This window comes from Emys orbicularis, chromosome 1 (assembly GCF_028017835.1).
Source record: "Emys orbicularis isolate rEmyOrb1 chromosome 1, rEmyOrb1.hap1, whole genome shotgun sequence".
NCBI lineage: Eukaryota > Metazoa > Chordata > Testudines > Emydidae > Emys > Emys orbicularis.
This window is the reverse complement of record NC_088683.1, coordinates 96,795,229-96,812,854: the sequence shown is the minus strand read 5'-3', so window position 1 is coordinate 96,812,854 and position 17,626 is coordinate 96,795,229. Positions and strand designations below refer to the sequence as shown.

At 48.0% G+C, this 17,626-nt stretch overlaps 1 protein-coding gene across 1 annotated transcript in view; it reads left to right on the top strand.

The window, feature by feature from the left end:
* Nucleotides 1–7,435: 7,435 nt before the first annotated feature.
* The window catches only part of ADSL (adenylosuccinate lyase), a 45,128-nt gene continuing 34,937 nt past the window's right edge, over nucleotides 7,436–17,626 (top strand). The window contains exon 1 of the mRNA XM_065408252.1: nucleotides 7,436–7,655. Coding sequence (XP_065264324.1) covers nucleotides 7,500–7,655 — 156 coding nt within the window. The 5' untranslated portion in view covers nucleotides 7,436–7,499. The remainder of the gene's footprint in view (nucleotides 7,656–17,626) is intronic.

The window sequence follows — 17,626 nt, the reverse complement described above, 5'->3', positions numbered from 1 at the left end:
CCAGAGCGGCCACCTCGGTAGGCGATACAGGCAGAGGGAGGGAGGGAGGGAGCGAGCTCCTGCTGTGAGCGCTGCCCTGCGGCACGTTCCACAGACCCCGGGGGCCTCCAGAGTCGGGCTCGGAGGCAAGGGTACCGCCCCCTAAGGAGAGGGAACAATTACCGTACCATCTCTAAAAGAGCGGCACAGAGAAACCCTTTGGTACCAGGTGCAACAAAACTCCAGTCAAGGAAGTGTTCTGCACCTTCCCAACCCTGGATACTGACAACATTCTAGACACTCCTGAGCCCATGGTAACACGTGCTCTGATACTCTGGAGACCTGTGGCCTCAGTACCCAGGGAGAGACAATTACCGTACCATCTCTAAAATAGTGGCAGCCACAAACTTTCTGTACTGGGCACAACAAAACTCATTTAGGGAGTGCTCTGCCCAACTATCGGTACTGACAACGTACCACGGACACTCCTCTGTGGTACCAAATGAACCCATGGTACTGCATGAGCTCTGGTACCCTGGAAACCTGATGATTAGGGAAGAACCGCAATCCCCATTACTTGGTACCAGGACCCCGGTATCGAGCACATCCCGGCACCCAGAATCGCTCTTGATACCGGGCTGTATAGTACCAATACCCCAGTCAGCGGCACCCTTACCCACTGACAAATCTGACACTGGCCAGGAGGAGATCATTCCCTGGCCCACCATCACACTACAAGGGTACTCCCCAATTCCATCATGCCAACCTACAATCGCGGTACGGGCCCTCTGAGGTAAGCCCACCGCCCAGGCCCACCTTCCTCCCTCTTCCCCCCCCCCAGGCCATATTGTAACTCTTCGGCGATGTACACACACATGTCACGACCATCCCCGGTGTCTCTCAGGGAGAGTCCACCACATGGTTTGCTACAGACTGGCTGTCCAGAGCACCTGACCCAGGGCAGGAGAAAGCTTTTTCAGAACAGGAAAAAAGAACCCGAAGAGGAAGCTACCTCCAGTCCAGCACACTTCTCCCCATCTCTCCCAGATGAGGCTGTGCTGCCCACCCCTCATCACTAGGTGAAGATTTTAAGAACTTTCTGGATCTTACCAAGGGGATGGATGGCAGACGAGCTGCAGATTCCCCTACAGGAGGTGGCAGATACACATCACAAGTTGGTGGAAATTCTGCACACCACCTTCTCATCTAGAATTGTCCTCCCAATTAATGAGGTTATTCTAGATCTTACCAAAGTCATCTGGCAGACACCAGCCTCCATCGCACCAACCTGCAATGGAGTGTAAACAAAAACAACCCTACATCTCTACCCAAAGAGGCAGACTTTGTTTTCAACATCCGCAACCCAACTCCATCATAGTGGATGTGGTTAATGCACGAAGCAAGCAACATAATGTCAAGTCAACTCCATACGATCAGGCTTGGCAAGACGGGGTATTCATCTAAACAGTAATGTTGTCGAGTCAAATTACCAAACTGTCATGGCCAAATACAATTTTATTAATTATGGGAAACCCAATATGTTTCTGGAACATTACTGGAAACACAAAAAGAACAGATTCAGACCATTCTTAGAGATCATCAGTTAATGGCCAGACTGGTCCTAGAGACACCACTGGATGTAGCTGTTACAGCTGCCCGCCCAGTGGTACTGAGGTGGGTTTTTTTTTGTTGGCTACACCTCTCTAGATTGCCCAAAGAGCTACAGACTTCCAGTTTGAAGGGCCAAACTCTTTGCGGAGAAGACAGATTTGCTCTCCACATCCTGAAGGATTCTCAGACCACATTACACTCCTTAGGAATCTACACTGTGGGACAGAAGAGAAGATATACCTCTCAACCACACCACAGGTCACAATCTTCTCAATACCCACCATCTCAGTGCTGTTATGAGCCACAGTGTAAGAGGCCCAGGGCTGAAAAGTGGGGGAACAGTCTGCACCCCAGTCTGCGACCGCTCAAACTGCCTCTTATAAGCACTTTTGATGAGCTGGTCGAGGGCCTGAACGATGATACCTTACAGCATCAGCTGCCATCTATACATCTGTCACGCCACTCAGAAGTCACCTTACCCTACTTCACAGCAGTTAGGACCAGCTTTAGAGCAAAGAGATTGATTTCTAGCCCTGAACCTACATGGTGACTACTTCCATATCTCAATACAACCACCATACAGATGATTTCCTACTGCTTACCTTTGGGGCAGGATCATTATCAGTACAGACTGCTCCACACAGGGTATTCTCCAAGGTTCTCTTCATTGTAGTGGTATACTAACCCCGGTACAGTGACTGGACTTTATCAGCACCAACCTGATGCAGTACGAACGAGAGCGCTCCTCTAACTACCCACATTCACCATCCTGGGACACATGTCTCCCTAATACACTGGGAAGCTCACCTACACAACAACAAAGTTTAGGACAAATGGCCTTCCACAGAAATGACCTTCCATATCACTCTTTTGGGGCTAAGGGCTGTCAGGAGTGCCTGTGCACACTCTCTGCCTTTCATCAAAAACAACACACAAAGGTCATGATGGACTTAATGTGACCTATATGTTTTATATAAACCGCCAAGGAGCTGCCAGATCTCCCTCCCTCTACAAGACAGCACTCAAACTTTGGAATTGATGCACCCATCACAATGTGCTCAGCTCAGCTGTCTATCTACCAGGGATACAGAACGTGACAACCAACAGTCTCAGTTGGAATTTTCTCACAACAATGAGTGTGTACTGAATTCAGAGGTGCTTCAAGATATATCCGCCCTTTGGGGAACTCTGCCTATGGATCTCTTTGCTACTTAACGGAACAAGAAAGGTCCTTGTTACTGCTCCAGGGCTGGCCTGGGGAAACATTCACTGGCAGTTGCCCTCATCTTCCCATGAGACAGGTCCCACTTGTATGTCTTTTCCCAGTTTCCTACTCTATCCAAGATTCTGTTGAAAATTCAACGAGACAAAGCGAGAGTTATTCTGATTGTCCCTCTTGACCATGACAAGTCTGGCTCCCTTACCTGATACAGATGGCAATATGCCCTCCTGTTTCTCTTCGCCCATTCCTCACCCGCTCTCTCAAAACAATGGGCTGACCCTTCACCCCAACCCATGGGTCCTCTGCCTCCAAGCTTGGCTCCTTCTTAGTTCCAAGGCTCAGAGGCAGAATGCTCTGACAAGCTTAAAGACGTGTTGCAACACAACCACAAGCTGACCATTTGACATACTTATCTACAAAATGGAAACGACTCCAAGTTTCTGTCATTCCAAACACACAGACCCAACCTTATCTTTCCTCCCTCTGATTTTGCACTACATTTTAAACTCTCACTCAGCTCCCTTAAGGTACATCTCGTGACAAAAACGGCTTCCCACTTGGTGTTTGCTCACTCACTAATGCGTAGATTCTTTAAGGGCATTGGGAATCTCTTCCCCCGTGTGACACCACCCACTCCAGCCTGGGACTTTAACCTAGTTCTCAAGGCTTTGACTAGACCTCCCTCCGAGTCCAGGGCAACTTGTTTTCTCTTACACCTGTCCATGAAGACAGCATTTCTAATTGCCATCACCTCAGCTAGGCACATAGGAGAAATAGCAGCCCTGATAGCACATCCATCATTCACAGCCTTTTTTTTTTTTTTTTTTTTTTAAAAGACAAAGTAATTCTAAGGTCATATGCCAAGTTTCTCCCTACTTTTTCTGCACTTTCCATATGAATCAACAGATCCATCTCCCTGTCTTTTCCCAAAACCACATTGTGACAACTGGGAGAAAATTGTGCATATGCTAGATATTAGATGGACATTAGCATTCTACTTGGACAGGACTAAGGACTTCAGGAAATCCCCATAACTCTTCCTTTCGTCCACAGAAAGATTCAAAAGCTCTGTGATATCGCCTCAAAGACTATCCAAATGGGTCACTAGTTGCATTAATCACTTATCAAGGACGCAACTTGCTTCCGTCCAGAGTCCATACGCACTCAACGAGGTCAGTTTCTACCTCAATCTCAGCAATCTATAGAGCAACGACTTGGGCCTCTGCCCATACTTCCGCAGAACATTATGCGATCACTGAAGATTTTGCCGATGACACCAACTTCGACTCCACAGTACTCTCTGTAATAAAAGACTCCACTCCGAAGTCCCAGCCTCCAGTGGTGGGTACTGCTCTGGAGTCACCTAAAATGGAGCACCCATAGGGACACTGCTCGAAGAGAAAGTTACTCACCTTGTGCAGTAACAATGGTTCTTTGAGATGTGTCCCCCCTATGGGTGCTCCACAACCCACCCTCCTCCCCACTACTTCGGAGTTCTCTATAGGCTCTGTGGTAGAGAAGGAAGTGAGGGAGGTTTGCCCCTGCAGTGCTAAATAGCCTTGAGGCAGACCACGAGGGAGGGAGAGCACATGCGCGGGCTCAACAGGACACTGCCGATTAGAGGTGCGGGGGCACACAGACACCTAAAGTGGAGCACCCGTAGGGACACACATCTAGAAGAAGCATCGTTACTGCACAAGGGGAGTAACTTCCTCTTGTCATTAGTAATAACACCTAAGAGTAATATAACAGAGATTAGAAGGAAAGGAGGAGATTTTTTTCCTCATATTTTATGGGTTGTGCAGCATCTCTTGTGTAATCAGTTCACTGTTTCCCCTGGCTTTTGTGTGTGTGTGTGTGTGGGGGGGTGTTTTTGGGCTAGATCAGTTACATATCAGTGGGGAGTGAAAAGCATTTTAGGTGATTTGTAAAACCACAAAAATTAGGAAGCTGCTTTTTAACTGTTTTTCAAAGAATTGATTGGATTTCTTGTGTCCTCCAGGGGAAATCTACCTTTTTTAAAGTCTCAGTAAAACTTAGTTTCTGGGAGGCAGATTTTTTCCATGAGCCTGTCTGCTAGGCTTCAGCACACTTCCTTTAGCTGTTGCTGTAGGATTTTTTAGACAGTTCCTGCCTTAGAAGCAATCTCATACTTTGCATGTAGACAGTGCCTAGTACAATGGGACCCAAATCTCAGTTAAGGCTTCAGGGTTGCTACCATAATACAAATATTTACATAACAACACGGGTATGTCTCTCATCCTGGCAACACACTGAGGGGCTTACACAAAGCACCTCACGGGCTGGTCAGCTTCTGGGTATTGCAACCCCACACTGTACCCTGGACATTTGCCATTGCTCCATTGACTCCTCTTGCTCCAATGCCATGGCCACATCTGTTCCAATAAAGACCTGCTGCCCAAGATCCTACAAACCCCAGCTGAGTCCTCAGTTTATGCTCTCTAGGACTGCAGTAAGCCAGCAGGTCAGCCCCAGAGTTTGCTGCTTCACATCAGTGTGATGCTGTGCTCCCGCACAGTGTGTTTGTCCTTACTCTGCAGCTCCAGGTTTCTAGATCCCCTCTGGTCTGAATTGCCAGCCCCTCCCGCTAGCATTTGGGGAGGGGAAGTTAAACTTATAGACGTGGAAAGCCTAACTGCATTTGCCCTCACCTTGAGTTCCCTTTTCCCACTGTGATAAATGTTCAAAATGTACATTAACCAAATGTGCTATAACAGCTATAGACTGGTAGAGAAATTACTGTATTTATCTGAATGTCAGAATTAATTCTCATAAGTGATTTCATTTCCCGGCTGCCATTTTGGAAAGGCTTGAGATTCAAATTCAAGCTGACTTGGGTTGTAATACTTTTTAGAAATAGAGTGTTGTGATTGCTCTCCTTGTCTGCAAGGCCCTTCCCAACTTTACATCATCCATCTATGACAACAGAAATTAGAAGGGGAAAAAAAAAATCTATTAGCTGAGCCAGTCACTACCCTGACTAGTACAGTGCCTCTTCAGTCTCATTTTTTTCCTGAAGTTCTATACTCCTCCTCTTCTGCTAATTCAGGCTCTCTCCTGTGCTGGAGGACATCCATCTTCACTATGCCTGTTACTCTAGCACTCAAGGGAATCTCTCCATCCTGCTTAAAAACATAGCTCACAATCTACCCCTGTGCCCACTGTTTCCTCTAACTAGTAAATCAGTGGACAGGTCCCTATACAATGTGTACTGCTTTTGATTTTTCATCCCTGTTTGCACATCCTCTCTCCCTGTAAGAATCCCATTGCTGTAACTGCTCTTGTATTGTGAAGAATTGTATGAACATGTAACATGTGGTTTTATTCCAGGCTGAGGTTTCAAGTATTCTTCTCCATTTCTCACTTATTGCTTTTATACTGTCTGACTCCAAGAGCAAAATAATTATTGCCAAGCAGCCATACACAGTAGTATATCGTACACAGTTTTTTTTTTTGCATAGAAGATAGGAGCTTACCAACATTTCTAGTTTAGTTCTACCAGTGTTAACATTGCTAGGAACCCAACTAGAGAGAAGCTGCTGTCAACTTACTAAGCTTGGTAGGATTCAACTTAAATTGTTAGTCATTGATAAACATGTATTTCACTTGACACACATCAATAGCAGTCTGTGAGCACACCCTTCCTCTTGCACCAATCCAGTATCACACTAATTTCTTCCAACTGTGAAAAGGCAATAGATAAACAAAAAAAGCTGAAAACCCATAATTTCATGCAACTGATAAAACTGATTTAAAAACAAAAACAAAAATCAATACTGTCACAATTAAAAAACAACAACAACAACAACAGCTTACTAAGTGTGTCTAACCTGGCTCTGAGCAGCTCTCTCTGACACTATAGGCAGCTCAATACCAACGAATGCACTAAAGCGGAGTTATAAGAGCTGAATCCTTCAACTCACGGGGTTGGAGGGATGAATGTGAATGGAATTAAGCGTTAAGATGTGATTGTTCAAGGCTGTCCACGTTAGTGGCATTCGGCGTAAAGCGCCAGCTGTGGAAAGGGAAAACTAGTTCGCTATGGAATTGTTTTCTAACATTGCTCCGAAAGCTCTAGGCCTTGGGCCATTTAGCTCAAGATGCAGAAGCTGTAGCCACCCAGTTTGCACTGACTGGGTCAAGTGGAGGTAGGGAGGAACGGTGAGAGGATCTGGAAATTGGATTTAACACCGCCCCCGTGTAGACAAGCCGTAGCGGGGTCGGACCCCTCGGTGGTAGCTGGTATCAGGCAGGGAGAGGAGCCGCTGCTAGGGGCGGGCAAAGCCCAGCAGGAACCTCCAGGGAAGGCTATAGGGAGCAGAGGTAGCCTCGCCCAGAGCCAGCAGCGGGGCCTGTCTCCCCTCTCCTGCCGCGCCCCAGGACCCACCCTCAACCGGGCCGTCTGGTTAATAAAATGGAACGCGCCTCCCTCGAACACGGGGCGCTACGCCCTCCTCTGCCGCACTTACCTCCTGCCGTATTTCACGCTCGGAGGAGGACGAGGCTGTTTTACGACGGTCAGTGCGGCTACGCTCTATCCTCCCGACCTCCTGCCGAATTCCACACCGGGGGGGGGGGGCTCTCGCGCTCTTTCACGAGCCTGACGTGCGGCCGGCGCGTGCGATTCCCGCGGAGGTTGTCCTGCCGCGCGCTGCTCGCTCGGGCCATGGCGGCGCCCGGCGCGGAGGAGGACGTGTTTGGCCGCTACCGCTCGCCGCTGGTGTCGCGCTACGCCAGCCCCGAGATGGGCTTCAACTTCAGCGAGAGGAGGAAGTTCGGCACGTGGCGGCGGCTCTGGCTCTACCTGGCCCAGGCGGAGAAGGTACCGGTGGGGTGAGACCGAGACCGGCCCCGGGACCTCTGCCCCGCGCGCTGTGGGGTGCGTGTGGGGGGATCCCACGGGCCCAGCCCCACTGCTGAGGGTGCAGAAGCACCTGCCAGGTCCTCGTCGGGGGAGGGATGCGCGTTTGACAGGGGGAAACTGAGGCACGCGGCGGTTCGGGGACTGCCCCGGGGGCCCTGTGGCGGAGCCGGCGCTGCTGACTGCTCGCCAGACCCTGCTGCCGGGGGCGGGGCCATGCGGCACGTGGAGGGCTCCTGGCTGCCCTCGCCCTTTAGCAGCAGCAGCAGCAGCGCGGTTGGAGTTCCCTGAAAGGGGGGCGAGGAAGGGGGAAAGCCCAGCCACACTCCTAACCGGGGTGGTAGGGGGTGTCTGCTTGTCCCATGCTTTGGAGCTGGGTTAGAGGCAAAGAGGGCAGAATCTCCTAATCTTGAGGGATGGGATTAAGAAAGAGGAAATGGGGGGGGATGCTAACGCTGTAGCTGATTTTGGCAAGGGGGGAAATGGGATCCCAACCTGAGGAAAAGAGAAGGTACCACAAAGGAGACCTTGGCTGACTGGGAAGGGTGCAAGGAGAGAAGACAGATTCTGGTTTCCAGAGGTTGCTTTCTTCACCTTCACTACAACTTTCCTGCAAGGTCTGATTGTGCACAAAACTCATGCAGGAAGCTAGTGGCTGAAGTTCAAATCCTTCTTTGTAATAATAATAAACAGAGGTATTGGCGAAAGTTAATGTACATCATATGTGTCTCAGTTAAAGTACATTGCCCACCCAGATTAAAACCCAAGATTGATCCTTACACTCCTCCGTTCTTTTGCTCTTCACTGTACAGTCTGCTGCTAAGGTGATCTGCAAAGTGAGAAGGGGGAGAAATGGATTTGTGCCCCATTTTGCATCTTTATGCTGTATAAAGAAGGCCTGAAAGTTTTTTTTCTGCTGATATTTTTCATTAGAAATCTAGGCAGGGAGAGTCTTTGATAACCGAAGAGCTAGTGAACAATGACATTACTTGAGCAAGGGAGAAGAGATTTTTATTTGGACTGTTTAACATATTTTTAACATCTACTTAATTTTGATGACTAGCATTTTAGTTTAAAGGAAGCCTTTATCAAAGATGCAGCATCTTCACTGTATCAGTGATTATGTTAGAGCTCACAATAAACATCCTTGCGACCTCTCATGGGCTCTCCAGCAAGAGCAGGGAGACCTGATTATTCTTGACGTTTCTAAGCTAAGCAGAGAAAAACATAAGCAAAAAAAAAACCATCTTTTTACCTATATACATAATTTAAAAAAAGCAAAAAAGGGCACAAGCCTAAATTCATATGTAGTTCTGTGCAGGTCATCCTCTGTAATGCAGCATGGTGCCGTTTCAGAAAAGAGGTTATTGACCAGGCTACTAAGCTGTAACTTTTTGTTTTACCTACACTCCCCCTGAACTCTCCATTCCTCTGTGAAGTGAGTTTCATAAAGCTACTGTAAACAGTTCTTATGGAAGAAAGAAAGGGTTTTATCTTCTGAGCCCTTCTTCCATTAGTGAGCTGCTTGCCTGCCGGGGGACTTGGCTGACCTGGAATATTCTAATGTTTAAAGTGTCCTCACCTTGGTGTAAATCTGTGCCATCTGCAGTCATGAAAGTGATCCTCAGCCAATGGCTCTTATGGAGCCCATATTTCTGGGATTAGACTAATCTTGGGCAGATTGAACAGAATGCTCATTCCAGGAGTGCTTGCCACATTGCCTGATACATACACAGTAGTACAGTGAAATTGAAAGAACAAACAAGCACTTAGAATGTAGAAATTGAAGGAAGAGGAGACTTACTCCAGGCTTTTTCCTAGTAACCATGAGTGGGAGTGGTTGGAAAAGACAGACTGTGCTGAATGGATTTGCAGAGAGCCAAGACATTAAATAATCATAAAAATGTAGGACCGAAAGGGACTTCAGTAGGTCACCTATTCCAGTTCTCTGCACTGAGGCAGGACTAAGTATTATCTAGACCAGCAGTTCTCAAACTTCATTGCACCATGCCCCCCCCTTCTGACAAAAATTACTACATGACCCCAGGATGGGGGACTGAAACCCAAGCCCACTGTAGCCCTGCCACCCTGGGCAGGAGGGGGGGGACAAAGCTGAAGCCCAGGGGCGTCTGTCCTGGGCAGGGGGCATGTAACCTTAGCCCCCCTTCCCAGGGCGGTGGGGCCCAGGCTTTGGCTTCGGCCCTAGGCCCCAGCAAGTCTAACACCAGCCTTGGCAACCCCATTTAAATGGGGTTCCGACTCAGTTTGGCGTCCCGACCCACAGTTTGAGAACCCCTGATCTAGACCATCCCTGACAGGTATTTGTCTAATCGGTTCTTAAAAACCTTAAATGACTGAGATTCCACAATCTCCCTACATAATTTGTTCCAGTGCTTAACTACCCTTACAATTAGGAAGTTTTTCCTAACGTCTAACCTAAATCTCCCTTGCTTCAATTTAAGCCCATTACTTCTTGACCTGTCCTCGGTGGTTAAGGAGAACAATTTATCACCTTCCTCTTTATAACAACCTTTTACGTACTTTAAGACTGTTTTCATGTGTGTCCCCCTTAGTCTTCTTTTCTCCAGACTACACAAACCCAATTTTTTCAGTCTCCGCATGGGTCATGTTTTCTAGACTTTTAACCATTTTTGTCGCTCCCCTCTGGATGTCCATGCAGCAAAAGATGTGTATTGACAGGCAGATTCCAGCCATGCAACAAAACATTGATCAGTACAGCAAGCTACCACCTTTTGCCCACTCCTCACCAGAACTGTGTGAACCAATGGCTTCTGTTTCTGTGCAACACTGAAAATGAGCCCATCCCAGATCCACTGGATCTTTGTGCTTACTGGAAGGGTGTGAAGTGATTTAAAATATGTTACTTTTACTGTGTAGTGTATATCTGCAGGATGTTTTGTTTAAATTGGAGGACTCCCAAACCTTGTGCTTATGGGTTTCCCTGTCTTCCTTTCTCTCTGCCAGCTCTCCCTTTTTCTTCTGCCCTCTCAAAATAGAATTTTGTTTCCAGTGAGTAGGAGTTCTGTCGTGTGATATCTTGAGTATTCTGGCCCCACTGGGAGGAGGGAGACTGTTATTTTTATCCATGTGTTCACATTCCTGAGGAGTTACAGCCTTATGATGTCAGTCCTGGACTGGAAGTGGCGTGGGAGTAAGCTACACTCAGCACTTGTTAGCTCGGTCATTTGTCAGTCGCAGACTGTTAGACACAATCACAAGCAATTTCCTCTGCACTCCATCATGGGAGATGTGCAGTATTTCTAGTTAGGTGCCTATAACAGGAGACAACTGATGCGGAAGTGAAGTGTGGGAAACGTGGATCTTTAAGAATACAGGCCTGTTCAGAAAGCTCCAAGCAAGGACTTTTTCCCCACCAGCAGACTACCGTTGGGAATGTTAAAATGCCAATAATGATTCCAGGGGCCCAGCCTACCCTTTGCTAACATGGCTCATGAAACCATACACCAGCCACCTCGTCAGCACCTAGGAGCGCTTCAGCTTCAGGCTCAGCAGCTGCAGAATGACAGTTGAACGTGTCTTTAGTCGTTTGAAGGGTCGCAGGCATTGTCTACTTAAAAGATTAGACCTCAGTGGGAAAAAATATCCCAATGGTTATAGCTTCCAGCTGTGTGCTGCATAATATCTGTGAAGCAAAGGGGGAAAAGTTTACCCCAGGGTGGAGGGCGGAGGTGGAGTGAATGGCTGTCTGCTGAATTTGAACAGCCAGATACAAGGGTTATAAGAAGAGCTCAGCACAGAGCTGTATGGCTCAGGGAGGCTTTGAAAGACCATTTTAATGGGGGCCAGAGTAGTGTGTGTTGCTCTACCTGGCCTTGCTCTTTTGCAGCCCGGTATGAATCTTGTAGTGAGTGCTGTGTGTGTAGTAGTAGAACATTGCCAATGCACCTATTAATATTGTCTGAGAATGATGTTGTGGGTTCTGTGACAAAATGAAGTAACAGTAAATTGGTGGGTGTCAGACATGTTCAGCACATGCCAGCATATGTTGTGAACTAATAAAGTTGATTTATGTTCCAGAAAACAGAATTTTATTCTGCAGCATGAACCAGGAAAAAAAAAAAAGTAGAACTTTATAGAACTTAATAAATTAAGGGAACACAACTTAGGAAGGGGAAAGAACAGTCAGGTACACATACACCAGCCGTGTCTTTCACAGTTCGGTGCATGTGCAGCTGTGATTGTCTTTAATGTCCCCCAAATTGGATTGGTAGGGGTAGTGCAGTGTCCCTGATGCCATGTGGAATGTTGAGGGGTATTGTAAGGTGGTCCCAACATTGAGTTGTGTATGGGTTGCAGATGGAGGTGAACCTGGGATTCTTGGACCTGCAGGTCTACCAGAGATTGCAGCAGGTCTACCAGCATCTGCAGCAGGTCTGTTTGCTGCCTGTGAAGCCCCATTATGTCCCGATGCATCTCCCTCTCCTTGTCCTGCTTGGACTCCTGGGCCTTCCTCCTCTCCACTCTTTCCTTCTCCATGCTGTCATCCTCCAGGCCCTGGTCTCGTTCTCTGATGCAGCACAGGCTTGCAGCATCTTCTGGAACATGTCATCCTGAGTCCTCTTCTTTTTCCTCCTTATCTGGCTTAGATGTTCTGTAGGTGTGGAGGGGGAGACTCTGGCTTTGTCTACACTACCTCACTTTTAGTGACACGGTTGTGCCGCCACAGCCGTGCTTTTAAAAGGCACGCAGTGTAGCTGCTGTTTGTCGGCAGGAGAAAGCTCTCCTGCCAACAAAAAACTTCCATCCCCCACGAATGGCAGCAGCTTTGTCGCTCTTCTGCCAACAAAGTGCTGTTCACACCGGCACTTTTCATCGGCAAACTTTTGTCGTTCGGGGGGGGGAGTGTTGTTTTTTAACACCCCTGAATGACAGTGAAATTCCAGTGTAGACAAAGCCTCTGAAGGCCACAATATCAGCAGCTGCAGACACAACACACCAGGGTACCTTTGTCAGTATATTCACAACAGAAATCAAACCTTATGATACTGAACTCACACCCTTTGATCCCCACAAGTTGTAAGCACTGCATTCTCACTTCTCCAATCACAGCACCAGCCAGGTGAGTATGGCCCTCAGGAGGGAGGGGGTGGGGTTGTATAGGGCAATGGAACTGAATACTGGCACCATTTTCCACCAGCAGGGGTGATTTTAGCTGATATCTCATTCCTGAGGATAACAGAGGCAGAGAGAGCAACAGCTGCTGCTGGTGTCTCAGTGCCACCTGGGCCTATATGCTGGTAGCCTGTGTACTACCATGGTGCCTGCTGAAGTAATCGCTGAGTGGGTGGGAAAGTGTCCTACCTCAGCGGAAGAAATAAGTCATCCCTCCCCGGAAACCTTCAGCAGAGGATTGCAGAGTACCTCCATGAAAGTTTAATCGAGATACCTACATAGGATTCATGGAACATCCCACTGCACATAAAAAAACTGCTCTGCGTGGCCCCCGCCCACCACCACCACCTAACTCTAGAGGGGAATGAAAAGCAGATAACAACACAACTCTCTTGGTTGTTTCACTAACTCTTCTACCACAAGTAAAAAAGAGTAAATCAACAGTTGTGTCCTGCTACTTTGCAGGTTCCATCCCTGTAATTTCAAAGCGAATTGCATACTTACCAGAGGCTCCTTCCCCTGTATCAATCTTGCCCGTGCTCAACTGTTGGGACTGGCTGGAATCAAAAACATGTCCTGGCTTGCTGCGCAGTTGGGACCTCCAGTTGCGTGTCTCCCAGACTCCTTCTCTCCCTCAACCACCTCCTCCTCCTCACTGTTCATAGCAGGGGGGCCTCTGACTTAGGCTCCTCCAAAGTATCCATGGAGCTCTTGGGGTCTCCACCAAGGAAGGCATGCAGCTCTTTGTAAAAGAATCAGCTCTGTGGCTCCGCACCAGATCAATTGTTAGCCTCCCTTGTCTTCTGGTATGCCTGCTGCAGCTCCTTGGCTTTCATGCAACACTACTGGTGGTCCCTCTTGTAGCCCTTCTCCATGCCTTGAGCAATCTGCTCATAGATGTCGACGTTTCTACAGCTAGATTGGAGCTGTGTCTGCACAGCCTCTTCTCCCCATGGACCCAGGAGATTCAACACCACTTGTGTACTCCAGCCAGGAGTGCATCTGCAGCGTATAGCCGGCATGGGTGGTTGCACACAACAATGGAGAGCTGCTAGGTGTGCTCACCAAGCCAGGCAACCAGGAAAAGGAATTTCAAAAATTGGCAGGGCTTTAAAGGCCATGGGTGGCTTCCTGTCCATTGAGCCCCTGGGCAGCAGAGTTCACAACAGTGACCAGAGCAGTCCCTGGGGGGCATTATGGGACAGCTCCTGGAGGCCAGTAACAGTTGATGTAAGTAATACAGTGTCTGCACTGACACTGCATTGACCAAACTACATCGATCTTGACTCTACACCGGTTGGAGAGGTGGTGTTAAGTTGGCATAGCGGAGCAATTACACTGGTGGGAGCAAAATTTAAATATAGACACATGCACAGCTAGGTCGACGTAAGCTGCCATGTGTCCACCTCCCCATGACACCATCTGTACTGCTGCAGAGCCATGGGGGAGAGGTATCATGATGTTTGTGGGTGTGCAACAGCAGTGTTTGGCATGGCACTGCCCTTGAGTGCTTTTTTGTAGCAATTGTAACTGTTTCCTGAGGTTCGGTTCTCTCCTCTCTGTGGGGCTGTCTCTGCTCTCATGCCATGACTGGCTTTTCCACATGGGTCAGACATTTATGAGCACAAGAGTCTGTTGGATGGAGCTTTCCTATAACTATTTCTGGAGATGAGACTTGAATAGCAGTGTTCCTTCCCTAGTAGAGTAAAATACACCAGTGATATTAGCTTATTATTACATCATATTGCTTACAGAATTATCTGTGTGCTATGCGGAGTTATGGCCATGTAGCCATATGTCTTGGTGACAGCACTGTGTGGCCAAGTGACTTTCTTGTTGGGTCTGGATACTCAAGGTGCTATTGCCCTTCCTGAAGCATATTGTTTTTAGTTCCATTTTGGTAGTAATTAGCTAATGGGTTCTCCAGGAAATCCCTCTGTCTCACCAGCTCTCCCCTCTGGGTGCAATAATAATAGATCCCCATATTTCAAAACACTTCAGCCAGTTGGATTCCTCCTCCTGGAAAGAAAACCGCTTTTAAAATGCTGTGTGCCATTGGAGCTTTCTGACATTCATATTTGTTAAATGCAAAAAAATTACATTAATCTTGAGATTTTCAATGAACAAAAGTCAGTTGATTCAAAAATTAAGGCTTCTACATCTGAGTTACATCTGCTACGTTGCAAATAAGGTACTATGTGTAACAAGTGTGACAGACCCAGACCAGTGGGGTACAGGAGTCTGGTAGAGGGCAAATATACTGGTCACTGGATGAGTAGTTTTCTGTTTCCCTGAGTGACCAGAGCAGGGGCTGCACTAGAGTAATCAGGAACCTGCTAGAACCAGTTAAGGCAGGCAGGCTAATTAGGACACCTGGAGCCAATTAAGAAGAAGCTGCTAGAATCAATTAAGGCAGGCTAATCAAGGCACCTGGGTTTTAAAAGGAGCTCACTTCAGTTTGTGGTGCGAGTGTGAGGAGCTGGGAGCAAGAGGCGCAAGGAGCTGAGAGTGAGAGGGTGTGCTGCTGGAGGACTGAGGAGCACAAGCGTTATCAGACACCAGGAGGAAGGTCCTGTGGTGAGAATAAGGAAGGTGTTTGGAGGAGGCCATGGGGAAGTAGCCCAGGGAGTTGTAGCTGTCATGCAGCTGTTACAGGAGGCACTATAGACAGCTGCAGTTCACAGGGTCCTGGGCTGGAACCCGGAGTAGAGGGCGGGCCCGGGTTCCCCCCAAACCTCCCAATTGACCTGGACTGTGGGTTCTTCCAGAGGGGAAGGTCTCTGGGCTGTTCCCCAACCCACATGGTGAATCTCTGCAGCAAGAAAATCCGCCAAAAAGCGCAGGACCCACCAAGATAGAGGAGGAACTTTGTCACACAAGATAGAAAGTTAAGGGCATAATCTGTTATGTCAAATATAGTTTCACAATCCATGGGAAATGGCTCAAAAGTGCATTGCAAGCTTGAGTCCTCTAGGTTACACCCTCGGGTTGAGAAACAACAAATACTTAACAAAATCAGGAGTTCTAGAAACCAAGCAGGGCTGAAGAACCTCTTTCATAGACTTTAAGGCCAGAAGGGACCTTCATGTTAATTAATTTGACCTCCTGCACATTGCAGGCCACAGACCCTCACCCACCCACTCCTGTAATAGACTCAGAACATCTGGTTAATTTATTGAAGTCCTCAAATCATGATTTAAAGACTTCAAGTTACAGAGAATCCACCAGTTACATTAGTTTAAGCCTGCAAGTGATCTGTGCCCCTTGATGCAGAGGAAGGCAACCCCTCCCCCTCCAAGGATCTCAGCCAATCTGACCTGGAGGAAAATTCCTTCCTGACCCCAAATATGGCAATCAGTTAGACCCTGAGCATGTGGGCAAGACCCACCAGCCAGACACCTGGGAAAGAATTCTCTGTAGTAACTGAGTCCTCCCCATCTAGTGTCCCATCACTGGCCACTGGAGATACTTGCATCTAGCAGTCGCAGGTCAGCTTCGTGCCATTGTAGGCAGTCTCAGCATACCATCATCAAGCACAGCCTTGAAGCCAGTTAGGTTTTTTGCCCCCACTGATGCCCGTGGAAGCCTGTCCCAGAAGTTTACTCTTCTGATGGTTAGAAACTTTCATCTAATTTCAAACTTAAACTTGTCAATGGCCAGTTTATATCCATTTGTTCTTGTGTCAACATTGGTATTTAAATAACTCCTTTCCCTCCCTGGTATTTATCCCTCTGATGTATTTAGAGAGAGCAACTATATCTCCCCTCGGCCTTCTTTTGGTTAGCTTAAACAAGCCAAGGTCTTTGAGTCTCGTCTCATAAGGTAGATTTCCATTTCTCTGATCATCCTAGTAACTCTTCTCTGTACCTGTTCCAGTTTGAATTCATCTTTCTTAAGCACAGGAGACCAGAATTGTACACAGTATTCCAGATGATGTCTCAGTGCTTTCTATAATGGTACTAACACTTCCCTGTCTCTACTGGAAATACTTTGCCTGATGCATCCTAGGACTGCATTAGCCTTTTACACAGCCGGCTGCATCACATTGGTGGCTCATAGTCATCCTTTGATCAACCAGTACGCCCAAGTCTTTCTCCTCCTCTGTCACTTCCAATTGATAAATGCCCAGCTTATAGCAAAAATTCTTGTTAGTCCCAAGTGCCACGAACTTGTACTTTCCACTGTTAAATTTCATCCCAGGGCCGCCCGGGGGGGGGAGGGGGGGTGGCGCAAGTGGGGCAATTTGCCCCGGCCCCACGAGAGTTTTTCGGGGCCCCTGGAGCGGGGTCCGTCACTCGCTCCGGGGGCCCCAGAAAACTCTCGTGGGGCCCGGGCCCCCGGAGCTGCTTCTGCTCCGGGTCTGCGGCGGCGGCGGGGGGTCCTTCCGCGCCGGGACCCGCCGCCGAAGTGCCAGGTCTTCGGCAGCAATTCGGCAGCAGGGGCCCCCTGCCGCCGAAGACCCCAGGCCCCCTGAATCCTCTCGGCGGCCCTGTTTCATCCCATTTCTATTACTCCAATATTCAAGGTCGTCCAGATCTTCTTGTATGATATTCTGGTCCTCCTCCATATTGGCAATTCCTTCAAACTTTGTGTTATCTGCAAATTTTATTAGCACACTTCCATTTTTTGTGCCAAGGTTAATAAAAATGTTAAATAAGATTGCTCCCAAGACCGATCCCTGAAGAGCTCCACTCCAGCCTGACAGTTCACCTTTCGTATGACCTGTTGTAGTTCCCTATTTAGCTAGTTCCTTATCCACCTTTCAATTCTCATATTAA